The 26,864-nt window shown below is 36.5% G+C and overlaps 1 protein-coding gene across 9 annotated transcripts in view; it reads left to right on the top strand.

Annotated features, from left to right (window-relative positions):
- RBPJ (recombination signal binding protein for immunoglobulin kappa J region) overlaps positions 1-26,864 on the top strand; it is a 223,474-nt gene that overhangs the window by 178,997 nt on the left and 17,613 nt on the right. For all 9 annotated transcript variants that reach the window (XM_070261743.1, XM_070261746.1, XM_023636866.2 and 6 more), the window contains 2 exon segments: positions 15,884-15,979; positions 24,004-24,169. In XM_070261743.1, the coding sequence (XP_070117844.1) occupies positions 15,884-15,979; positions 24,004-24,169 (262 nt within the window).

Below are 26,864 nucleotides of genomic sequence, written 5' to 3'. Positions count from 1 at the left end.
TATTATACTGTGTTCTGACTATATAACTTAATTTTACAATATACATTTTAATTACAAATGTTAAATTTAAAAGTATTAGTCTTGAAAATGATTTAAAAAATTTCTAACAGTCACTGGTTACAAAATAAAAAGTAAGACACTCATTTCCACAGTTACAGTCCTAGAGTTAATGCTGACCCTGCATTGTTAGTATCTTTCAAGAAAATCGTATGCATATATAAACACATGCCTGTGTTTTTCCTTTTTCTTTTTAAACTCTGGCATCATACTCTACCATTGATTTGTACCTTTTAACCTCACTTAACTGTACGTCTTCTACTTCATTCTCTTTATTGTCTCCATAGTTTTCTCTTGTCTTCACACTGCTTTTTAATATTTTACATCGATGGCCATTTGAATTACTTCCACATTATTGCTATTATTAAAATTGTTGTATTCAAAGAATGAACATGCCAGACAGACACACAAAGAGAGTTTTGTTTTCTTTTAAAGATTGGCACCTGATCTAACAACTGTTGCCAATCTTCTTCTTTTTTTCTCTCCAAATCCCCTCAGTATATAGTTGTATATTTCTTTTTAGTTGTGGGTCCTTCTAGTTGTGGCATGTGGGACGCCACCTCAGTATGGCCTGATGAGTGGTGCCGTGTCCGTGCCCAGGATCCGAACCGGGGAAACCCTAGGCTGCCAAAGCGGAGTGCACGAACTTAACCACTTGGCCACAGGGCCGGCCCCAAACAGAGCCAGTTTGAAGGGGCTTCCTTTAGCCAAATCTTTGATCATCAAAATAAATAATGATAGTAATGGGTTAAAATCCATAGAATAAAATGACAGTTTCGAAGTCTGTGCTGAGTTAAATAAATTAATCAATAAATGGAGGAGAGGTGGTAGCTTTTCCTTATAGAAGAATTTCACCTAATCAATGTATAAGGAATGATGGAACTAGGAAATCACATCTTGGCAACTATTACAGTGATAATTGTTTCAGGCAAAAATCATCAGTGGATGCTTTTAAACTTTTGGATTGAAGTCTGATGAGAAACAAAATATTTACATAGTCTCTAAGTATATCCTCACTAAGTATGTATTAATTGTAAAGTGAAAAATAATAACATGACAGTGAAGAAACCTGGCAGACACCACCTTAATTAAGTGTTAACATCACTAAGTTAGCATCACCAGTCATAGACAAATAAATATCATGTGCATCCTGAGAAGGACACAGTATTACTTTTGTGGTCTTCTTGCCAAAAATGCATAAGCTAAATCTAAGCATAAGGAAACATCAGACATAAATGAGGGACATTCTGTAAAATAAAGGCATTTACTCTTCAGAACTTTCAAGATCATGAAAAGTAAAGATTGAAGAATACCAATTAAAGGAGACCAAAGAGACCTGACAACTAAATTCAACTAAATCCTGGGCCAGAAAAATACTTTTCTTTTGCTCTAAAGCTGGAGTTGGCAAACATTTTCTGTAACGGGCCAGATAATAAACGTGTTAGGCTTTTTGGGCCACTCTGAGTCTGTTATGACTTCTCAACTTATATCCGCAAATCAGCCATAGAAAAATATGTAAATAAATGGCATGTCTGTGTTTCAGCTCACCTTAATTTAGAAAAACTGGTGGTTATTCTGATTTGGCCTGAGGGTAGTAGTTTCTCAACAGTGCTCTCTCCTCCTCAGTGAAGGGCATTAATGGCACAGTTGGCAATGTTCGAATAAAATCTGTAGACTAGTATTGTATCAGTGATAATTGCATTATGATTGTATACGAGAATTTTTGTGTATAGGAAATAAGCACTGAAGTATTTTGGGTAAAGGGGCTTTCTGTCTACAATGTGCTCTTAAATGACTTAAAAACATAATATACAAATATGGTAAAATGTTAACATTTGAGGAGTTTTGGAGGAAGGGGACTAAGGTTTCTTCGTACTACTTTTGCAACTTTTCTGTAAGTCTGAAATTACTTCCCAATTAAAATTTTTTTAAAGGCATTATGTAAATATTCCAGATCAAATGGGCTGAGAAACTATAACTTGTCTCACAGGTCCATGTAAATATATTTTCATTACTTGTTTTTATATGTCTTGAAGAAATTCTAAGTGGAATTGCATAATTCACATGTGTAGGCATTTTGAAATCTAAAATTTAATAGGTAAACATTTATATTTCATTACCAGCAACAAATAGGTTGGAGTGATTTCAATGATAAAATGTATTTTGATGAATAAATTAGTTAGTTTACTGGATTCATCTGTAAAAATAGCAATCAATATGATGATAATAAATACCATAAGGAAATATTTCTTTCCTTAAATATATATAATAATATTGTTAGGTCCCAGCTACTTTATCATGATTATCTATTTACCCTTTAAGCAATTTCCCTGTTTGGAAAATTTTAGTAGCTTTTAGGACTACTGCTTCTGGCCAAGATGGAGTAACAGGGATTGGAATTACTCTACAGCCTGAAACAACTAAAAATCTGGACAAAATATCTGAAACAGTGGTTTTCCAGATATTGGATGGCAGGCAAAGAAGGACAGTGATCCTTGAGAGACAGGAGACAAATGAGGTGAGCCCTATGATTGCCCCAGCTTAGTGCCTGGGGAGAGTTTCCTGGCTGTGATGTAGGGAGGAGGAATCCAGGAGAAGCCTAGTAAGCATCTTGATTTGAGGAGATAGATCTGGGAATCTCGTGAGCCGAGGCAGCTAGAGTTCCCAGGGCAGAGAACTGTAGGGGAAAGAGCTGGGCCAAGAGTTCCAGAGGTCTGCAGAGGGTTCCCTCTAATCTTCAGCTGAGTAGTGATCAGCACATGTGTGTGAGCAAGTTTGCTTGTGAGCAAGGTTGGGGAAAAAAATAAAGAATTAGAGGAAAGAATTCCTAAAGCTCATTCATCACTAGGAATTATTCCTGTTACCAATAGCCAGAGTGGACAAATCTCATAATTCATGGTACTACTAGAGTACTCAGAGGCATTTTGCTTTGGCAGTAGTGCAAAATTAGGCCTAGACTAAATGCTGCTCTCATTTCACCTAACAAAACTTAAAAGGAAGAATGAAAAGATCAGACTCTTTCTAAGTAACTTAACTGTGTACCAGAACAAAGCTCAATAATATTTACAGGAATAGAAAAATATCCAGCACTCAAAAAGGTAAAATTCATTGTGTCTTAACCTCTGATCAAAATATACCAGTCTTACAAAGAAGCAGGAAAATATTATCTATAATGAGGAGAAAAATCAGTCAATTAAAACCAACCCCAGAATGAAACAGATGGATAGAATTAGATAAAGGCATTAAAACAGTATATTTGTCTTAGTATATTTGTCTTCTATATGTTTAAAATGCTAAGATCAGGACTTTGCAGAATTTTTCTTTGAAAGGTCAAATGGTAAATATTTTAGTTTTTGTGGCCCATAGGCCTCTGTTGTAACAACTCGCCTCTGTTGTGGCACAAAAGCAGCCATAAACAATGTGTAACCCAGTGGACGTGTCTGTATACTGGAGTGCTACTTTATTTCTAAAATAGGCAGTGGGTTCGGATTTGGCCTGCAGGCTGTGATTGCAGATCCTTGTAATTGCTAGAGGAGAGATTGAATAAGTTAAACAGAGGCCATGGAAGATAAAAAAAGGGAAGATCCAAATCAAATTTCTAGAGAGGAAAACAACAAATATTTAAGGTGAAAAATATACACTGCTGAAGAAGAGATTAGTGAACTTGAGGACATAGCAGCAGAAACTATCCAAAATGAAGCACACAGCAAAAAAGTCTGGGGAAAAAAAATCACAGTCATTAGTGAGCTGTGGTTTATATTCAAGTGAAATACTATACGTGTAATTGGAGTCATTGACGGGGAGGGTGTGACTAAAAGAATGTATGGGGAAATAATGGCTGAAAATATTCTAAACTTGGTGAAAACTGTAAAACCACAGTCCCAAGAAACTCAGTGAACCCCAAGTGCAGGAAGTGCACTGAAGCACATCGTAGTCATGTTGCTTTAAGTCAGTGATAAAGAGAAAATGTTAAAAGCAACAGAGAAAAAAAGGTGAATTATATACAGAGGAACAGAGATAAGGATGACAGGAGGTTTTTCATCTGAAACCTTGCTAGGGAGAAGACACTGGAGCATGAGCTGTACAGTACTCAAGGGGGAGAAAATACGGCAACCTAGAATTCTCTGCCCAGTGAACGCAAAATATAAAGACCTTCATAAACTGAAAAGGAATTAATCACAAACAGGTCTGAGCTACAAGAAATGTTGAAGGAATCCTTCAAGCAGAAGGACAGTCATACCAGATAGAAATCTGGTTCTGTGCAAATTACTGTCAAGAATGAGAAAGGTGACATCACTGCAGATTCTACACGTTTAAAGAATAACAACAAATATTATAAATAACTTTCTGCCGATAAGCTCAACAACTTTTGAAGAAATCTACAAATTCCTTGAAACCAGTAGACCAGCAAAGCTTATTCAAGAAGAAACAGATAACTTGAATAGCTCTATATCTAAAGAAATTGAATTTCTAAATTTTAACTTTCCCACAGAGAAAACTACAGGCTCAGGTGATTTCACTTTTGAATTCTACCAAACATTTAAGAAATAAATCATGCCAGTTTTATACATACTCTGCCAGAAAATTAGAGAGCAGGACATACTGCCCAGCTCATTCTGTGAGGACAGCATTGCCCTGTTACTAAAAGTAGACGAAGATATTAGAAGAAAATAAAACTGTAGACCAATATTTCTTGTGAACATAGATGCAAAAAGTCTGAACACATTTTCAAAATGAATCCAATAATGTATTAAAGGGATAATACATCATGACCTAATGAGATTTATTTCAAAAATGGAAATCTGTCAATGTAATTCAGTATATTAACAGGACAAAAAAGGAGAATCATATGGTTATCTCAGGGATTTAGAAAAAGCTTTTGACATTCTTTTTTTTTTTTAAAGATTGGCAACTGAGCTAACAACTGTTGCCAATCTTCTTTTTTTTTTCCTGCTTTTTCTTGCCAAATCCCCCAAGTATACAGTTGTATATTTTAGTTGTGGGTCCTTCTAGTTGGAGCATGTGGGACGTTGCCTCAGTGTGGCCTGATGAGTGGTGCCATGTCCCTGCCCAGGATCTAAACTAGCAAAACCCTTGGGCCGCCAAAGTGGAGCACATGAACTTAACCACTCGGCCATGGGGCTGGCCCTGAGCTGGCCCTGACATTCATTCTTGATCAAAATTCTCGTCAAACTAGGAATAAAAAAGGGACTAGCCTGGTGGTGTAGTGGTTAGGTTCTCATGTTCCACTTCCGAGGTTTGGGGTTTGCAGGTTCAGATGCTGGGTGCAGACCTACACACCACTTATCAAGCCATGCTGTGGTGGCATCCCACGTAAAATAGAGTAAGATTGGCAACAGATGTTACCTCAGGGCCAGTCTTACACTCCCCACCCCCACCCCCCAACACAAAAAAACCCTAGGAGTAAAAGAGAATTTCCTCATTCTGATAAAGGTACCTACAAAAAACTACATTTAACACCATACTTAATTGTGAAAGACTGAATATTTTTTCTCAAGATCAGGAATAATGCAAGGGTGTCTGCTCTCATCGCTTCCATTTAACATTGTACGTGAGGTTCTGATTATTACAATAAGGCCAAAAGATGAAATGTAAGGCATTCAGACTGGAAAGAAAGAAGTAAAACTTCTTCTTTAAAACTTCTTTATTTGCAGATGTCATGATCATCTATAAAGAAAATTCTGTGAAATCGTCAAAGTAAAGCTGCTGGAATTAGTGGGTTTAGCAAGATGGTAGGATACATGCTCAAGAAACAAAACATACAAAATTGAATTGTATTTTTTATACTAATAACACTGGGAAATTGGAATTTAAAAAACAATACCATCAAAAAGTATGTAATTCTTAGGGAAAAATCTGACACAAGATGTGCAAAAACTATACACTGAAAACCACAAAACATTGGTGAGAGAACTTGAAGACCTAAATAGATTGGGCAGAAGACTCAATGTTGTTGAGGTCAGTTCTTCCCAAATTCATCTATGGATTCAACATAATCCCAGTCAGATCCCAGTGGGCTCTTTTGTAGCAGTTGACAAGCTGTTTCCAAAATTTACAAGGAAATTCAAACAACCTAGAATAGCCAAAACAACCTTGAAAATGAGCAGTAAGAATTTATGCTACCTGATTTCAAAACTTATAAAGCTGCAGTAATCAAGGGTGGAATTGGCATAGAGATAGCCAAGTAGATCATTGTAACAGAATAGTGGCCAGAAATAGTCCTTGAGATGTATTTTTTTTTATCAAGGTTAAAGGCCATTTAGTTAGATAAAGGGTTTTTTAAACAAAGGATTCTGGAACAATTGGATATTCATGTGCCCTGTCTACTTACATACACATATACAAAATAACTATGATCCATACATAGAACCGTATACAAAAGTTAGCCCAAAATAGACTTAAATGTAAAACTTCAAATTGTATAGTTTTTAGAAGAAAACATAGGAGAAAATCTTTGTCACCTTGTCTTAGGCAGATTTCTTAGATATAACACTAAAAGCACAATCTATAAAAGAAACAAATTAATTTTACTTCATCAAAATTAGGAATAAAGCATTCGTATCCAGACTATGAAAAGAACTCTCAAAAGTCAATAATAGGGAAATAAATGATTTGAACAGATACTTCTCTAAACAATGCATACACATGGCAAATAACCATTTAGAGAATTGCAAATTAAGACCACAGTGAGATAACACAATATACCTATTAGGAACGACTAATACTTTCATGCTTTGTTGGTGGGTATGTAAAATAGTACAACTTTGGAAAATAAGTTGGCACTTTCTTAAAAAGTTAAATATACTCCTACCATATGGCCCAGCTATTCGTTCCACTCTTAGATATTTAGTCAAGAAAAATGAAAACGCATGAATATAAAGACTTGGACACAGATGTTTGCAGTAGTAGTCGTCGTAATAGCCATCCAGGCATAACCCAAATATCCACTAACAGATGTGGATCAACAAATTGTGGTATATTCTACAATGAATTTCTATTAGCAGTAAAAATGAGTGAACTATTGATACATGCAACAACATAGATGAATCTTACTATAATTATGCTCAATTTTCTAAGAAGTCAGGAAAAAGTACTTACTGTACGATTCCATTTATATAAAATTCTAGAAAATGCAAACTAATCTATAACCACAGAAAGCAGATCTGTGGTTTCCTAGGGTTGGAGAGAGGCAGGAGGAGGGATTACAGAGGCAGAAGAGAAATTTGGGAATGATAACTATCTTATCTGGATTGTGGTGGTGGTGTATACCATATTCTATACTTGAAAATAAATGCGTTTTATTGTATTTCAGTTAAATCTCAATAAAGCTGTAAAAAATTTTGGTAGCTTTTATCCTTTAAAAATGCTTGAAAGGAATTAGTGTATCTTCCAGGGGAAAATTCAGGTAGACTTTGTATCTTTTTAAGTCTACTTTTAAAAGAGGGAAACTTACAGATTTTTATTCTTTATTATCAAAGCTAGTATAAAGCAAATTTAGCAAAACAGTTTGTTATAAAACAGAAATTGGAATGTAAAATCAATTAACAATTCTGTGATAAAAATTTAATTTTAAGGGGCTGACCTGGTGGTATAGTGGTTAGATTCACGTGCTCTGCTTCGGCACCCCAGGGTTTGTGGTTTCAGATCCCAGGCATGGACCTACGCACTGCTCATCAAGCCATGCTGTGGAGGCGTCCCGTACAGACAGAGGAAGATTATCACAGATGTTAGCTCAGGGCCAATCTTCCTCATCAAAAAAAGAAAAATAAAAATTTAATTTTAAGCCCAAAGTTAAAGATCGGGAAGTTTTCCCTTTTGATGGCATAGCCAATTTAGGTTCTGTCTGGCTCTTAACTGTGTTTTCTCATTTCTCCTTTAAAGAATTTTCCCTGTTAGGAAAACTTTAGTGTCTTATATTTCATCAAAAATATTTTTGAAGGAATTTTTTATCTTTTCATTGAGATAGGGGAGTGGGAAGTTTAATTCAGAGAGGGCTTCTTTCCCTGTAAAAAACCCCGCAAACTTTTAAACCTATCCTAGTCCATCCTTACACCATCTTCCAAATGAAGCAATATTGAAAAAGCATCTTGTTATTTAGAGGATGATCTTTTAGATAGTGTTCTAAGCACAATTCTACCTACAAAGAGTTTAAGTTTTTTATTAAGCATAGTTAACACTATCTACAGTTTAGTGTTATTGTAGATTTGCTTTTATATATATATATTATATTCTTTCAGAAATATATATGATAGGAATTGAGTGTTAACTCTCAAGGCTATCCCGCTCTCTTGAAATAGTCCCCTTAATGTGGCTCACAAGTATAACTGACTGACTGTAGATTCAAAAACACAACAGAATAACCAGATCTTGTACTAGTGTATAGAACCAATTGTTCTTTTATTGTGGAGACTTCTCATTTTGTCATTTAGAGCCTGATGTCGTCAATGAAAATATTAGTTGGAATGCAATTAGGCGTCAGTCTCCAGGAATGCTGAATGGATCACATTGAGTGCACCCGTCCCTTATGTAAGAGTAGTTCTGAGCTCTGAAGTTTTGACTGCAGCAGGACTGTAACACATGTTTTTTAAAAAAGCAGATGTTATTCAGCTTAATATCCCATTGTACTAAGTGACTTTGCTCTGTTGTCAGTAAACAAAGGTTAGAACTGGAATCTTGAAGCTCATGCGTTGTAAGCAGACTTCAAAGGGCGTGTAGTCTTCACTTCCTTCCCCTCTACAACACTCCAGACTGGTGTCCACTAATTCATGCTCTTGCTTGAATTTGTTTAGTGTCGGGATTTCCTTCACACGGTGCATTTCCTTAAGGTTTGCTGTAATTGTTGAAACCCTTTTATGCTGTCTTCTCTGCTCAGAAACCCTTTTCTCTATTACTTGGACTAACACTTTTTTTTTTTTGAAGCCCCGTCGCCTGTTGGTCTCACTGCCACACATCTCTGTTCTCATTGTACCTGTGCATAAACCTCTGTTACTGCCCTCGTCAAGTGGTGGAGAAACTCAGTTTCTGAAGCTCCTTTTGGCTTATTTGGAGGTTGCTGCAGAGTTAAGCAGTAATATCCTAAGATGATAGTTGAGAAATAGCCTTTGTATATATTTGTTGTTCACTTCAACATGAGTTACATTTATTTTATAAATATTTGTGTATTAATTTTGGGATTTCATTGTCTTTGAGTAAGCCCCAATTTCTTTCTTTTTGTATTTTCTTTCCTATTCATGGCATGCAATTTTGAAAAGCATTTTACCAGTGCCTAGTGAGAAACTGTTAGAACAATGTATTCTCCTTGTCTATCCTGGGTTATAGCTAAAGTTGCTGTTCACTATACCTATTTATGATTCATCTCCTTCAATTTGTGACAGGCAAACCATCCATTTTTTATTGTTGACTTAGATCAGATTAATATCTGTTTTGGCCCTTTTCTAGGAGTCAGAGGCTACTTTATATTTTTGTCTTACAGGATACAATATTCGTGTTAACCTAATCATGGATTCTCCTTTTACTTTTTTTTTTTTTTAAAGATTGGCACCTGAGCTAACAACTGTTGCCAATCTTTTTTTTTCTGCTTTATCTCCCCAAACCCACCCCCCTGTACATAGTTGTACATCCCAGTTGCAGGTCCCTCCAGTTGGGGGATGTGGGACGGCGCCACATCCGCGCCCAGGATCCGAACCCTGGGCCGCCGCAGCGGAGCACGCAAACCCAAGCACTCAGCCACGGAGCTGACCCCTCTCCTTTTACTTTATCCTTAGACAGCCACGAGTAGCAAATACCATGTAAACTAAGTAGACTTGAGATGAGTTTAGATTTGTGGTAAAATAAAACCATAAAGTTAAATCTACATTAATAGTAATGCATGACCTTGCTCTATGTAGTTATTAGTCAGGTAATTAGTTCATAAGTGGTAAATAATTCATATAACAGTGGCTGCAATGAGTATTCAACTTTACTTAGGCCAGTCATATATTTGTAGGGCATCTTAGGGAAAGAAGAAAATGAGGTGGAGTAGGAAGGGTCTGCATGGCCCCTGGGATTCGAGCTGCCAAGTTTAAACTAACCAATCTAGGAACCAAGGTGATGACCTACCTTGGAATGTCAGTACCCCCTACTGTTACATGTTCTCAAAATCCGCAAGTCACAAAGTTTTCTCTACACACAATATAAAGCCTTAACTAGTGAAATGGTTTATTTCCAAAATAAACTTTTAAAATAATAGAATACAGAAGTGATGATGACCCAATCCTTACAATGTAATGGCCTGTGTCTATTTGGGAGAGGAAATAAAAACCACGAAGAGTTTATCAGAACTTGAAAGATTGGTCTCATAGCCTTGTGACAGGCTTTGAAGCAGTTTACCTGTATATCTACTTTCATAGAATTTCACAGAATTATGGGACATTATTTTTACTTTTATTATAAAGAGGGAGTGAAATGAGATTTGCTGGCATTCCCCTAGGAACGCGACCTGTGCTGTTGTTAGACCTTGGCCACCAGTAGATACAGAAACCTGTATCTGCAGCCTTACTGTTTCATTAGTTTTGAGAGACTTCGTTGGCACTGTCCCTAGATTATCATTTTCAAAGCCGGCACCTGGGGTAACAGTCTCCTTGGGGGAAAAACATAGACCTCTTGATCTAGTCTAATAGTTGGGAAAATGCTGCATCATGGATACCCCCTCTGAAGATTTGTTTGAGACTCTTGAGTAGTCCTGCAGTGAAAGCTGCTTTTGCTTTATTGGATCTGAAGTTTTCTCTAAAACTTCAAGTGGGGCACTCTCCATTGCAAATGGTAACTGTTGTGGACCTCCCTTTGAAAAGTGTTGTCTGAGAGAGTGGAAAAGACTTAACCGCGAGAATCTGACGAATAGGGCAGCTCTATGAGTTTGTGTTTTGGTGTTTTGTGGGGGGCTCGGCGGGGGAGTGTGAGTCTGGATGCTTTTGTCAGAAGAGTCCAGCTGAGCTTTCAGAAATCTCAACAGTCCCCAGTCCAATTTCAAGAAAGAGTTTTTTTTAAAAAACTTCATTAAATGTCAACCGTGTGATATACTTAATTGATTAAAAAATTTAGTGTCATTATTCATTTCTGTTTTGCAACTTTTTTTTTAAAATTTTTTCAATTTTTATTGCCTTTACAGGAGTTAGCAAATGTTTTCTGTAAAGAGTCAAGTAGTACATATTTTAGGCTTCGAGGTCCACTGCTGTTACATAGTCATCTTTTCTTTTTTACAACCTTTTAAAAATGTAAAAGCCATTCTTAGCTCCTAGGGAGTACAAAAACAGGCTGCTGGCGTGGTTCACTGACCCCTGGCCTGTAGTAGTGTTTCTCAGAGTATACTCTGCAGCTCTCTCAAATGTTTGCAGGTGTGGTGTGTGTCTGTGGAATTACTTTGGAAACACTTGATGCAACAAAAATAGCTTTCTTTACTGGAAGACAGTTCCTGTTGAAACTTTTGTTTGGATTTTACAAGTGACAAAAATCCAATTTGAGAAGTACAGAGACTGAGCCTTTGGTAAAGATGACTGTTTGGACGTCCCGTGTTTTCGGGCCACGTTCTCTCATAGAGTAGTTGGGGCTGGCTATGGTTAGCTCGCAACTCGAGTGTCTCTGCGTGCCCCTCTTGCCGCGCACATGTGTGTGCACACACGTCTCATTTAAATGGCTTATACATCCGTTGGTGCAGTCACGGAGGTGCATATCAGTGTGGTGAGGAAGTAGGGGATCGATTTTCGGAAGAATGAAGGTTAGCACAGTAAGGGCAGTTTTTTTGTGAATTTTGTGTGCAGTATAAGAAAGATTGAAATTTATAAAAGAAAACACTGCCCAAAAAATCAACAAAGATAATGATAGTTTAAACCTGTCAGGCTAGAATGGAATTTGTCATGATTTCATGTTAGTAAAAGTATTGATAAAAATAAAGTTTTCTGCTTTTCTAAATGTTTAAGCTTTCTTGTTTTGAATAAGCAAACTCACAAAAGTAGTTGCTCCATGGTGCTCTTCAAATAATTTTTAATTGGTTTTCATTCATAATGAATATTTTATATTATAAGGAATCATTCAGTGAAATTAGCAAATAATATACTTTAAAGCTTGTTAGAATAGTGACTATTCCAGCAATTTATGTTTTAGCTTTGTTATTACTGTTTTTAACAACTCAGTAATACAAAATAGTAATTATGGTAAGAGTCTTATGGCACTTACGTTATGTATTCCAATGGTAAAATTTCCCTTATTCTTTCTTAAAAATGATTTTGGCATCTTATTGTTGGAATATTTTTGGTTTTCTCTAATTCAGTGGTTTTCAACCCAGGTGACCTCTCCCTCCACCCCCTTCACAGAAGAAGCTATCAACCTTTGATTGCCAGAGGACATAATTTTAATGTGTTTGATATTCTAAGAAAGCAACTTTTTTTCTTGTTGAAAAAAAGCTGTTTGGCAGATTACTATTACCTGACAACTATTATTAATGATTACTTTAAGGTTCTGGTTGCTTTTTCAGGAATTTGTATTATAAATATGAAGGGAAAAGACAAGGGAAACTGGAGCTATCATCTTATATTCCTCATAAACAGTTTGAGATCTGAAATCTTTTGTCATGATCATAATTGTAAACAGTTATTTCCAATACAGTCAACTAGTACCATAACCAGTGCCTGAGATGTAATAGGCTTTCAGTAAACTTCTAGTGGGAAGATGGATAAATGTGCAGCTTACCTGTTGTGCTTGCAGAACACATGCCTTGAAAGTGGGTTGAGATGCCTGATCTTTTACCTCCAGGTCCTTTTCAAGTTTGCCGTCAAACTTCAGTGGACGTCCCTGGTTCCTTCTCCCCCACTCCCACACCCTTTCTAAGAAAATAATAATAATAATAGGTAGAGTTTCCTGAAACTTTGATTTGTCAGTTTGTGGGTCTAACTTAATTTAGAATTTTTTTTCACATTATGAGTTATTGCTGTCTTTTTTTACGGGTGAAAAAAACTCAGGCTTAGTAAGAGACGAGTTAAGATTCAGACCCCTGTCTGTTTCACACCAAATCTGTGCTTCTAACCATTGCAAACTATCTGATAGTGTAATTTTGTCCTTGAGAGCCAGATTTTCTGTACATTTTCTTCTTGACTCTCCTGTCACTGTTTTCTTTGTGGGAGGTTTTATTTGCACCTGTGGCTTCATTTACGAACCGCATACCAGTCCACACCACTTTTGCAGCCCAGACACCTCTCTGGAACTTCAGATGGGTGTTTGTAACAAGCTATTGAATACTTCTGTCTTGGAGGTCCATGGCACTTCAGAGTTGACATTTCTCAAACAGAACCTGTTAATATATACCCACTTCTCCCAAAAGGAAAGATAAAAAGTTAAGTCTTTCCCATCTTCTCCCTTACTATCTTCTATTATTTGTTTCTTAGCATGTCATCAGTCTTTTTCAAATTTGTCTTGTCTCTATGCTTTCCACTCCTTTCTCTTTTCCACCGCTAGAATTAACTAATTAAAGAGGAAAACTGTTGTGTGTTTAAAAAAACCTTAAGATCTCTCATTGCCTTTTATGTAGATTAAAAATCCAGGTCCCACAGTGTGGTGTTTTTCTATAACGGGATCAAGATAAAATTAAAGATGATCTTTTCCCAGTTATCAAGAAGGTGCAAATTTTTTTAACATGTTTTTAAAGTTTTTCTCCAAGTTTCTTAAGAATTTTATTATCTGCTACCACTTTTATCATCGTCTATGATAGGGTCATACTTGACTTAGCTTAAACTTGCATACTTAGTGTTGAAGTTTACAAATGTCTGATTTCAAGGGATTTGGCAGGCCTTTCACAATTTGACTCTACTCACTTTGTCAGCTTTATTCACTGCCATGGCTCACTTTAGATTCTTAGAGAATTTGTTTCAGTACCTGACTGCCGCTTATTAATGGCAAGACATTCAAAATGGTGTTAACAGTACTTACCTTTTTGGATTATGAGGATTACATGAAATAATGCATTTAAAGTGCTTAGTTCAGGGCCTGGCACGTAGTAAATACTCACGAAATGTTAGCTGCTATTGTTTTGTTGTTGTGGCTGCTTTACTCCTCAGCCTGATTCCCTCAGTGTACCCAAACATAAGGGTCCTTTTTGTCTTCCCTCTGTACTGCTCCCAGACAGTGGAATGGCTTATTCTTTCCTCCTCCTACTTCCTGTGGGAAGAGATCTACTCTTCTTTTTTCTGGATTTAGCTGACCTAAGAAATTTTTCCCAGGCCAGCCCTAGTAGCCTAGTGGTTAAGTTCAGCATGCTCCACTTTGGCAGCCTGGGTTCATTTGTCAGGCACAGACCTACACCACTTGTCTCTCAGTGGCCATGCTGTGGTGGCAACTCACATACAAAAAAAGAACAAGATTGGCAGCGGATGTTAGCTCAGGGCAAATCTTCCTCAGCACACATACACAAAACAATCCCAGAGTGTATTCCTTTATCACTCCTCCCTTTACATAGGCATTCCCTTATTGGTGCTTTTTGTTCATACTGATATTTGGATCATGTATTTCCTTATTACTCATTTTCCAAACTATTGTCTTCACTGGACTGAGCTTCTTTTCAGTGGTAGGGATTAATTCTCAACCTAGTGGGTGCCAGTGTTACCTGGCCTGCCCGCTAACAGATTTTCAGTCAGTAAACATAAAAGCTGTCATCTAGATTATCTCATTTAACCCCCACAGCCTTTCTGTGTTAGGTCAGCATTATTATCTTTTATTATCAGATACAGAAACAGAAGGTGGATGAGGTTAAGTGATTTGCCCCAGGCCACTTAGTTTCTGAGTGCTACAAGTCTAGAATTCCCCACATTTAATAACCAACTACTGTTGTGTAGCTATCCTCTTATACGTTTGTCTTTTATTTATAATATAAATAAAATAGCATTTAATTTATTAAATTATTTCCTGATTATTGTCTTTGAAGCACTTTTGCTTTAATTTTGTAATGTGTAAAACATCTCAGGAATTGAGATTCTACTGATTCAGAATTGTGAAAGCTTGATCTGTGTAGACCTTGTGCTCTTTGTACTCTAACATTGCTGAGCAAAATAATTGGGTGAATAAATATGTTCAAGACATTGAACTTTTTATATAGCATTTGCATAATAAATAGGTAGTTGGTGTAGTTTGTACTTGAAAAAATGAACATTGCATTTTTTCCCAAAATTTAATTCAATTTTTCACTAATGTAAATTAGCCTTTATTAAATTTTCTTATGTATTTAGTAACATCCTTCAGGGTAATTTCGTGTTTGAATATAAATGATAGCCCTTTCTTAGTCCTTATGTGGGGTTGTTGTTTTAGAAACATGTAATAATAACTTTGGAAGACCTAATGATTTCTTAGGGCTTTGTGTGCAATGAAAAACACTCATTCTAATTACTTGTAGGGAGGAACTGGTGGTGGTGAATTAGATTATTAAGTACAAAAGTTTGGCATGTCATTAATTTTATAAACGGTTTAAAGCCAAATTAGCAATGTACATAGTGATTCTTTGAATGATTCTTTGAGAAGTCGTAATTGTGGTTTAATTGAGTTCCGTCATAAATTCCAAGAATGAAGGACAATTTCTTTTAAAGAACAAAGTATGGAGTTGAAAGACGAGCAGTATTTATTGTCCCATTGTATAATGTTCTTTAAATTTAGTTCATGGGTTTGTTTAGCTTTATTGTTTTTCTTTTTAGATTTCCTTGTTTAAAAAATATTCTTAAGTGTTCTTCTCATTACAGAGTATAGTAATATTCTAAATCCCTGTAATAGTAATATTTATATTTTATTTTAGGGAAGCTATGCGAAATTATTTAAAAGAGCGAGGGGATCAAACAGTACTTATTCTTCATGCGAAAGTTGCACAGAAGTCATATGGAAATGAAAAAAGGTAAGATTAATGTTTTTCTCGTGGACAGTTAATTGTAACTATTATGTGAATTTGCAAGTGATGTATTAATATGCAAATAAGAGAATGGTTTCTATTACTGGGTTATTTGCAAGTACAAAATGAAAAATAGGAGATTTGTCTCTATTGAAGAGAGAAGCGAAATAAATTGTGGCATATTTAGTAAAGATCATCTGCCTAAATCCTTGATTTCACAAAATGAAATAATCCATCACTTTTCTTTTGGGCCGTGTGATGTTCAAAAAGTAGCTTTCCTTTTGGTGGAAAATGTAGTTTTATGAACAAACGCAACCCCAAAAGCGCCATTTTAAAAAGGAAAAGACTGAACAAAGCCCTGATTTGAACTATGGAGTGATTGTAAGGAAAAGAGCTCCCAGCTCTCTCCACCTTGACCCTGTGCCTGTTCAGATTAAGAAAAAACAGCAGAACTGAGTTGGTGCTCTCGTACCCCGTGAATGTGGACACCACAGAAATGACCTACAAATCAGGTTAAATTAAATTATATTTATTTGATTTATATAAAATTAAATTATAACAAAGTGATCTTTATATTTGTCACAGTATCTTATAAATTTCAGCATATTTGGGGCATAATTGTGGACTTTTGTTGTTTGTTTTTTCACTTGGTTCCTGGAATTTTTTTGTTAATAGGGTAGTTTCTCTAGTCTTTGTCTTTCAGACAGCATTTTTGTGTTAAAGCGTTTTGTGGACAAAGGCTCCTTGTGGAGGAAGATGAAAGATTTTTTTGGAATGGCTAGAAAGGCACCAAACTGAAGTGGGAGCAGGAATGAAGACTCAGGTTTGGGTGTTGGGTTGAAAGGAATGAGTGGAATCTTACTTAGAGTTTGTGAGATAAAGGGAACTTTAGCATATACATAAGAGAAGGGAAATGTAAGTATATAATTAATTTACATGCTAAAAGAAAATTAAGTCTCTTAAAGTCCTCTAAATCAGAGCTGAAAAGAAGGTGAAACTCTTTAATTGATAGTTTTATCCTCAAAGGATGAACAGGTAAAAGCAATATCTAGAACTCATAAAACCAAGTGTTCTTTTGTTTTTTGGTAAGGAAGATTCGCCCTGAGCCAACATCTATTGCCAGTCTTCCTCATTTTTTGTGTGTAAGGAAGATTAGCCGTGAACTAGCATCTGTGCCAGTCTTCCTCTGTTTTATATATAGGATGCCTCCACAGCATGACTGATGAGTAGAATAGGTCTGTGCCTGGGCTCCAAACCTGCAAACCTGGGCCACCAAAGTGGAGTTGTGGAACTTTAACCTCTGGGCTACAGGGCCAGCTCTCAAGTGTTCTTTTTATCGTTATTCAAATTTACTAGATTTCTGATTATTTTATCTTACTTTACTAGTGAAACTTAATCATCAACCATTTATAAACATGGGAAGAAGTTGGTATGGGCAGTTTGGGACATAGAAACCATATCAAGATGGTGGCTGATGCGGGGTCGGTGAGCCGAGGAGTCGACAGAAAGATTTCTTAGACTCGTGAGATCTGGCAATAGTGCTCTTTTATTTAGAAAATAGTGTAGCATGGGGACAGGACCCATGGGCAGTCAGAGCTTCTGCTGCTGCCTCTGCTGCCCCCGCTGGCATGGGGACAGGACCCACGGGCAGGCAGAGCTGGTGCGTGGGGACAAGACCCACAGGCAGTCAGAGCTCCTGCTGCTGAGTTGAGGGTTAGGGCTAAATTTAAGGCATAGGTATATGATTCATCTCTTTACAAGACAAAGGAAAGAACATGAAAAAAAGTTAAAATGGTATCAGTGCAGGTGGGGTCTGGTCATTGGGTGATCCCATGACTTTTAGACAAGAATCAAATCGGATCAAGTAAAGGTTAGAAAGGTTAGACGCCACCACCCTAAACCAGTTACATGAGATTGCCAGACAGCAACCAACTTAAGTTCTTGCCTTCCGCATTAAGAGCTTCTAGGGACAAGGTCATCTCTCCTCCTCTTCCTGGTACAGAGAGGGAGGCACCCTCTACAGATAGAGATTTACCTTACAAATGTAAATGTGTCCCAACAAGGGCAAGTTCCATTCCCCAGAGCCTCCTTCCCTGTCCCAGTTTATCGAAAGCAATCAGCCCAAAACAATCCTGATGCCAAAGAGACATATCCTGGGGTGGCCAATTTCGGGTCCCTACAAGGTCAGCCTCCCTTCCTTCACAAACGCAAATGTCTCTCAGAAGGGCAAGCAAAATTCCAGTCCTCGGAGCCTGCTTCTCATCCGCAGTTTTAAAAGTAACCAGCCTAAAATCCTCATCAGTGGCCTCCTTTTTCATGAAGTTGGTACTGGAAATTCAGTGGGTTTTTTTTTCCCAATAATGAAATTGAGTGTGTGTACATAGCAGATCGTCTGTATTTTCTAAGCAAAACAGAACAAGTCAATACCCTCGTTACTTGAGATGAGTCTAGAAAGGCCAGCCTTGCACCTCATAGTAAGTCTGAGGAAGAAACAGTTTCTCTTTACTCAGTTCCAGTCACAATGTGGACGTTGTTCTAGAAATTTCTTACAAATGTTTTTAAAGTTTAATCCTCAGAATAGTCTTGTAAAGCAGACGTGTTATTATCTGCGTTCTGAGTGATGAAGCTAAAGATCAGAGAGTTTAAATATGCCCACATTCACTTTAGTTAGGAATAGATGGAGCCAGGATTGGAACTCCTGGGTCTATAATTCCAAATTTCTTATTCTCTTCATTGCCCTAATTTTCATAGCCTTCCACTTGGTGTTTGAGTGTTGGTTATCTACAGTTGGTCTTGAGGTTGGAGAAGATAAAGATGCCTAAGAACACAAACTTTGTAACCTTAGCTTTGTTTAGGATTATCCCCTTTACCATTACCTGAGTGAGACTGGGCTGAATCTAATGGAAATATGGATAGACATGTGTTTATTGTATAGCTGCCAACTTGGGCAGTGTTGCTTTTATTTCTCTGGATTTTTGAAAATGCATTTTAGTACAATTGGATTCATTCATTAGCTCATTTATTCTTTAATTCTGATGACCTGTTATGTTCTAGGTACTATGCAAAAGGCTCTTTACTGGGAGTTTTAAAAATCACTATGTCATTTAATACTATGGTGGAAAGCTGAGGGCCAGTGGTGACAACAGAGGGGAGGGGCTACTCAAAAAATTATGTATAAGTCCAGATAAGGTTCCTGTTTATTAGTTACTGTTAAAAACATGAGTACAAAGCTATAGTGGCTTATCAAGTTAAAATAGGCTATATATATCTTTTATTGTGGTTCCCTTTCTTTTCGATTTCTTTCTGTTACTTGGGCCTGGCCTGGCTAATCTAAAACCCCAGTCCAAAGAAGGCTTGAAGAATCCTAGACTCCAAAGAATGAAGAAAAATGATGAAAAGCTCGGAGTAACCACTTTCCTTTATTTTAACTTATTTGTATTATTAAAATTTGCAGAGTAGACATGCATTGTTTTTACAATATTACTTTTTTTAAAAAAAATGTGAGTAATAAGGGACTGCTAATGGAGTCCAGCCTGCTGGATAACTGGCGAGGCTTCTTCCTGGAAGAGCTCTTGCCCCTTACTCATCGGTGGAGGGCGCAGTGGGAAGAGGAGGTCTGCTTGCTTTCTTGTTGGTCTAGATACAGGCATTTCTGAAAAGCTGCTGAGGCGTAAGGCGTGAGGTAACCCGGGGACATAGACCACAGTACTCTTGGCATATAAAATAACTTCCAGTGAATGATGCTAGAAATACTTAGTCAGGAAATTTTATCCTAAAATTTTAAGTTGTTCTTGATGTTAACTTTTGTGCCTAATAATGAATATTTATTTGCATGACACATCCAGTATCCCATTTATGGCAATGGTTAGTTTTACTTTTGCATTAAAGAGGGTCTTTCCCGGTTGAGAAATAAACTTTTATAAAGATTATTTTGTCTAGAGGAAAATTTCCGTTAAAGTTAGGAAATGCCATTTGACGTGTTAACATTCCTTCAGCTTTGTGTCCAGGGAAGCAGTGAAGCTGTAGTGAAGGTGCTAGTGATGCTGTTGGGACATCAGTAAGACCGTTTAGACAATTAGACTATGATTCCAAAGTCATACTGAGAATCTGTGTTAATTGAGGTCACTGTGGTGTGCAAAAAGTTCCTATTTTGATGCTTTTGAATTGAATAATCATCAAAGAGTAATGATTCTGCAAAGATGGTCAGATCATGTAAATGATGTGTTTGGATTTTCTCTAACCTAACTTACTTTATATACTGGGCTGAATAAAAAGGCTTCTTTGAATCTCTAAGGTATTTTCCAGACCTCATCTCAGGATTGGAGGAAAAAGTTGTTGAATCATTCTCTGAAAATAAAGACTAATTGTTTGAACTAGGAAATGAATAAAATCATAAATGTGTGCATATTGCCACCAAGTGGCAGATAAAAGCATTGTTTGTCATAGTTGCTTAGATACAGCTACAGAGAAAGATCAGATATGAAAACATTGTTTCATATCCTTTTCTAGCAGCTGTTAAACTCTGAAAGCTGGCCACTTGTTGCTCACCCTTTTCACTGAGTGGTGCATATTGACCAAGCGTCCGAATTCAAAAAATCATCAATTTCACACACCATTATGAAGGTGTATTTTAATTTTTCTTTTGTTAATTAGGTGTCCTTTTTTCTAATCCCCACTCTCTTTAATTTCCTTCCTTTTGTCTGTATTCTTACTTTTTTTATATATATTTATCTTCTATGTGATTATTACTACTGTAGTCTATAGAAATGAAAATTTGATTCATTAGCTCTTTTTTAGGGGGTGGCAGTATTGGAACACTTAACATATGACATCATCATCACATGATGGAAATAATCTCAGTGTTTAGATTATATTGGATTTGCTGTTTTCTTGCATCACATATTTCTTGAATAGTTGTAGAGTTGATATAAAAAACAAGGCTAGCTGAGAGGCAGTTGAAGAGTCTTCATTTTTCTTGCATTGATTACATGATCGGAAAGCACTTTCAATATAGAACCTTGGTGAGTGTCTTGAGTAATAAAGAATTTCCTGTCAACCTGTCTGATTTATCACAGTACTCTTGAGCAAACCAGCACAACTCAGTGTTTTATAGTTTTAGCCCTCTTTATATTTTTCAGATGTGAAATGACAGTACTTTTTATGATAACTTGTTGAGATTTGACCACTACATTTGGTACACTATACTAAACCACAGCTCTTCAAATTTTATGGCTGGTAACCAATTTACTAAGGAGTCTTAATATTACTGTTCAGTAAAATACTTATAGGAGACAAGTTTCCAAAATTGATGCCTTCTCAACTTCCTGGTAGTGTGCCAGCTAGGTATTTGAGTCTGTGCCATGGTAAGCATTGGGTGGCTCCCAGCATTAGAGGCCAGTAAGATCCCTGATGTAGACTTGAATTGAGCCAACTCTAGAACTAGCTCAGCTAATCCAGGCATCTCTCCAAACTTGGAGTGACTTGGAACTGAGCCCACTACCTCGGCTGTGACCTCTGTTCAGGACCACAGTGAGAGTACGCAGGCTTGAAAGCTGCTCTGATTCCTTTCTGTTGGTTTAGATAAACATGAGAAGGCCCCAGAGGCTTCCCTCCTCACTTAGCTTGACTTGACCCCTACAACCTCCTTGGTCTGCTTCCCCATTACCTCTGCCTTCATCTCCTGTTGTTCTCTCCTCCTCCTCTCTGCTCCAACCAGACTGGTCTGTCTGTTGTTTCCCCGCTGTCTGATGTAGTCCTTGCTATTTTAGAGCCCTTGGACTTGCTCTTCCCTCTGCTGAAATGCCCCATACCTGTGGCTTTAGGTTGTGACTCAAGGTCGCCTTCTTAAAGAAGCTTTCCCTGACCACCTGGGTCTTCTACATTTTATATACCTCTTTCCTCCTTTATTTTTTTCCCTTAGTACTTAGGACTGGCTAACAGATTATGAGTATATATGTTATTTTACTCATTTATCTTTTTTAAAGATTTCATTTATTTTTATTTTTTTTATTTTTCCTTCTTCTCTCCAAAGCCCCCCCCACTACATAGTTTTATATTTTAGTTGTGGGTCCTTCTAGTTGTGGCATGTGGGCGCTGCCTCAGCATGGCTTGATGAGCAGTGCCATGTCCGCGCCCAGGATATGAACCCGTGAAACCCTGGGGTGCCAAAGTAGAACATGCAAACTTAACCACTTGGAGATGGGGCCAGCCCCCATTTATCTTTTTATAATTGTTTGGCTCCCCTATTAGAGTGAGAGTTCCATCAGAACAAGAGTTTTTGTCTTCTTTTTTTTGTAAACTACAACTGTATTCCCAGAGCCTTGTACAGACTAGGGATGTAATAAATATTTTGGTGAATTAATGAATATTAAATAAACCCAGCTGACTTCTTGTAAATTATATATAAATTGTCCCTAAAGTAGTCTTTGGTTAGAATTGAGCAAAAAGTAGGTGCCAGCTCATATTTCGATTCACTTCAGTCAGTATTGTAGCAGACATTGAGAGGGGAAGCAAACAAGAAGTAGATATTACTACCATTAGAAGGCACGAGAGCCAAATCCAGCCTGATGATGTCTGTGTGTGCATATGCACACATATGTGTGTCTGCAATTTTTTTTTTAAGTCTGCACATTGTTGGCCTATGGAGTGTTAAATAGCATAAATTACTTGCCCAATTTAAAAATTAGGAATTTCATATAAAATTTGGTTTCAGGCATCTATTGAACAATTGGAGGATGTGATCAACACTAGGCTCACATGCCCACAGTTCAGCAATGTGAGTAAGTGGGTGTGTAGTCACATGCTTGCCATTCCCTATTGTTTCCTTATCATCAGAGTTACACACCAGTGGCTTGTTATCGCTGCAGTTAAACTCTTGTTTTTCTTACAGTGGGTTTAATAGAATTAAGAAAAATTTTCCTATACTCATAACTATACAAAAAGTGGGAATTCCATGAGGGCTATGTGTTCCAAGAAAGGAGGGAACTTACTTCTTTGAGTAATTAAATGATATTCCTACTTATTTATTGTACACCTGGTCCACCCATTTATATTACTTACCCGGCTACTATTTGAGTTTACTTGGCTACTATTTGGGTAGGTATTTGAGTTTTCAGGCCCCTTGATGAGGCATGGTGTAAATGTTTTAAAGTGTGTATAAGTCAGCTTGTGTAAATGAGCAAAAGCAAATTTCACCTTACATAAGGACTGGATTGATGATCTGAACTAAGTAAAATATGGGTTTTAAGCTAGGCTTTAAAATAGATACTTTTTAATTATTAAAGAGAAGATTATAAGAAAGTTATTCTAGGTGGGAAGAATTTGTGAGGGTGAGTTTTTTGGCAACTAGCAAAACAAACCTGATGGTAGTCTATGAGTTAAAGAATACAGTGTATTGTTCTTTCAGTCATCCACATGCACCAGGTGTTCAGGGTGTAAGATATATAAAACATAGTAATCCAAAGATCCATTTTCCTCTTAATTCTTCTACTTAGTTTTATTAATATTTTGAAAGTTTCTACTTTAGGCATTGGTCTAATTCAATTTTCCAGGTTAATTACCAAATAAAGTTAAATGTAATATCCATAACAATAATGTCATTAATTAATAATACATCATTTTGAGTAGACCTTAATCAGTGATTGCAGACTCAGTGGTGATGTATCATGTTTTGTAACATGTTAGAATACATTGGATTTGCTGGACTCCAGTAGTTCAGAACTCTGAGCTGTGTGAAAATTTAAAGTGAAGTTCCTGGCTCAAAAAAGTATCTAGTCTAACTGAATGCCTAACTCCCATATAGGTGAACCTCACCTGAACAAATGCAGTCTTTGTGGAAGTCTTGATTTCTGTGCTGTGGACATGATTATTTGCATTACAAGAGTCTTCACCAAAATATTTGACTAGGAGCTAACTTAGTGCAGTTCAGTATGATTTTATATTCGTATGTTCAAGAAAAGGAAATACTTTCTTGAATCTCATTGCATTGTTTGTTTTTTGGTTGTGTGTTTTTGTTTTCATTTTCATTTCAGGTTTTTTTGCCCTCCTCCTTGTGTGTATCTTATGGGCAGTGGGTGGAAGAAAAAAAAAGAACAAATGGAACGTGATGGTTGTTCTGAACAAGAGTCTCAACCATGTGCATTTATTGGAATAGGAAATAGTGACCAAGAAATGCAGCAGCTGAACTTGGAAGGAAAGGTAAGTTAAGGCTATGTTGGTTCCCTGTAAAGGGCACCATGGTACCAGAATGTAGTTTCCTTATTTGTTTTTGTGGTAGTGGTTTTTTTCTTTTATGGCTCTTGGTAGCAATTTCTTGAATATATAAATCAGTTCCAGAAGTAAACTTCTCAAATAGCTGTGTTCTAGTCGTGATTCACAGAGCTTTGCTGTTGACATCTGAAGGTGGCACACAGTAAGCTGCTTGTGTTGCTGTCAGTTGTAGCAGGCTGTGAATCAGATTGCCATTGGAAGTAATAAACTTAGGAGGCTAATTGCTCATCTGTCTGACAGGTGTGATACTCAAAGAACAATGAGAATACATAGTTCAGTAATGGTTTACTCTGCTGTCTTAGTCTTAGTCTTATACTAGAAGCAAAGTGATGCAGATAAATTCTTAGAAGCATTTGCCTGGGGCATAAAGATCATGAATGTTTTACTTAGCTTCAGTGTGGAGCAGAACTATGCTAGAGACAAGAACAGCCACAATTAGCTTTACTCAAACTTTTAGGGACTTTCTTTGATTATTTTGCTATGGAATGAAATTTATCAATTAGTTTTACTAATTATGTTTCATGAATTTAAAAAGCAATCATTTCAGTCTGTACCTTCAGTATTCAAAAATATATTGTCTCAGTGTTTATTATTTTGTTGTCCCTTGATATTAAAATTTGAAAAATGGTTAGTTTTTTTATCTCAATGACCACATGAATGTTTTTTAAAACAGTGCATAAAAAGCTATTTCCTCACTCAGTAAATCTTTGTTGAAGATGTTAGTGTTTGCTGTGTTGTAGTTGACACTGGGGTTGGAGTTTGGAGGGCAGTATTAAGGGTGGCGAGCTGGTGGATTTGTACTCTCAAATTTAATTTTAGTCATTTTACAGATAATGAGCATTAAGAATAAGACTTAATATCAACTTCCTTCAGATTTGAGTATTTTTATGTCATTTGTGTCTTTATAATTTTTATTAGTAAGACTTGTCAACTATTTTAAATTAGGTTTGGGATAAAACTTATTATAGTAAAAGTTGTTTCATCTTAAAAGAAAATTGAGCAGTAAAAAAATATTTCTAAATTATGATCCTTCAGCCAAAAAGTAAAGGATATGTTTAAGTGGTGGGTTGATGAAATAGGCCTTAGCCATGTCTTGTCTATTTTCCTGTTATGTTGAAAGTCTCAGAGCTGTATGTCTTCAAGCTGTACATCTAGACAGTTGGAACTATGAATGATTGAATAGATTAGATAGGTAGTAAGATCCAGGGATTCTAGCTCCCAGTGTATAGAACTGTGTTAGCTGAACTTCTTTGATCACTTTAACCGGTTCCAGCTTCCAGCAATTTTAAGGGCTAATACCAAACAAACAGCATCCCTACTTGCCTTCCTTAGCATCACAGCTTAGATGTCTTTCCTCAACTTCTACCAGTATATCCTTTCCCCAAACCCTAAAAATTTACAGAAGAGGAAAAGAATACCTGAGGGTTTGAGCATTAACTAGTAGTTAAAACACCTACTGATAGAGTAGTACAATGTCTACATGCCAAAATTATATGATAATATTTCGTTTTAATGAAAAATGCTATTAGGGAATGCTTACTCTATATAAAGTAAGACGGTTAGAGCCAACAGAAGACATTCCAGGCAGAGAACAACATAATCGTGTGGTTGGAGCATAAAGGGATAAGAACAAGGTGTATTTGGGCCCCATTAGGCAAAGATGGCCTGAGCTGTGGGATGCTGACGTTCAGAAAGAGGCACTTTGCTCCTGTCTGTCTCACTTAACCTCCGTTCATTTAAGGTTAATACTGTTTTCCTTCAACAGTCTTTTCATTGAATGGTACAATTAGTCATTATTGAAGAAGGGATATTTATTTTGCATTATAAAGTATTTGTCCTTATTATTCATTACAACAAAGTTCTAGTTTATGTAGCCCTTATTTTTAGGGTCATGACATTTGACTGAATGTTGGTAATATTTTGGATCTTAGATTTCACTTAATGATGTTTTTAATTTGCTGTATATTCATCTCCTCAATTTTACATCTTACATAGTGGAGCTAGGTAAGCTATGCAATGTGAATTATATTCCTAATTATAGCACACTTATGTTTTTCTTATTTTTAAAAATTGCATCCCCTACTCCTCTCTTGATAGCATTGTTTTATTTCTGTAATTCAAATTCTACAATTCAAATATGTCTACAAAACTTTTTGCAGCATTAGGTTTGATATTTCTTTTTCATTTCAGGGAAGATATTTTTATTGCCTGAAGATCTTGTCTTCAAAGAGTTGTTTTTAAGTTAAACTGTTCATTATTTGTAGAAAGATTTATTATATGGCATTTTCTGTTTTAGAATTTTGTTAGCTAATTCAGCCTTTTTGCATGATGAAGTAAATGTAACTTTAGTTTTTATTTGCTTATTTTCTTAAAGCCATACTACTTTTTCTGAGTCAGTGGCTTTTCCCCTTTTTCTTATGAAATTTGAGTAGTTTGTGGTCAGTGGCCTCAGAATTATTATTTAAAAAAATTATAATAAAATTATCTCAGATATGATTTTTTTGTGGATTCCAACCACTCACTTTTGTAATTAGGGATATATTTCTTTTCCTTCTAAGGAGATATATGTGTGTTTGCTTTTTCCAAACAAAATGAAGCCCTTTGTGTGTAGATCTTATGATCC

The sequence above is a fragment of the Equus caballus genome, chromosome 3 (genome assembly GCF_041296265.1).
Source record: "Equus caballus isolate H_3958 breed thoroughbred chromosome 3, TB-T2T, whole genome shotgun sequence".
Taxonomy (NCBI): Eukaryota; Metazoa; Chordata; class Mammalia; order Perissodactyla; family Equidae; genus Equus; species Equus caballus.
Note: the sequence above shows the minus strand (reverse complement) of the source record. Positions and strands in the feature narration are given on the sequence as shown.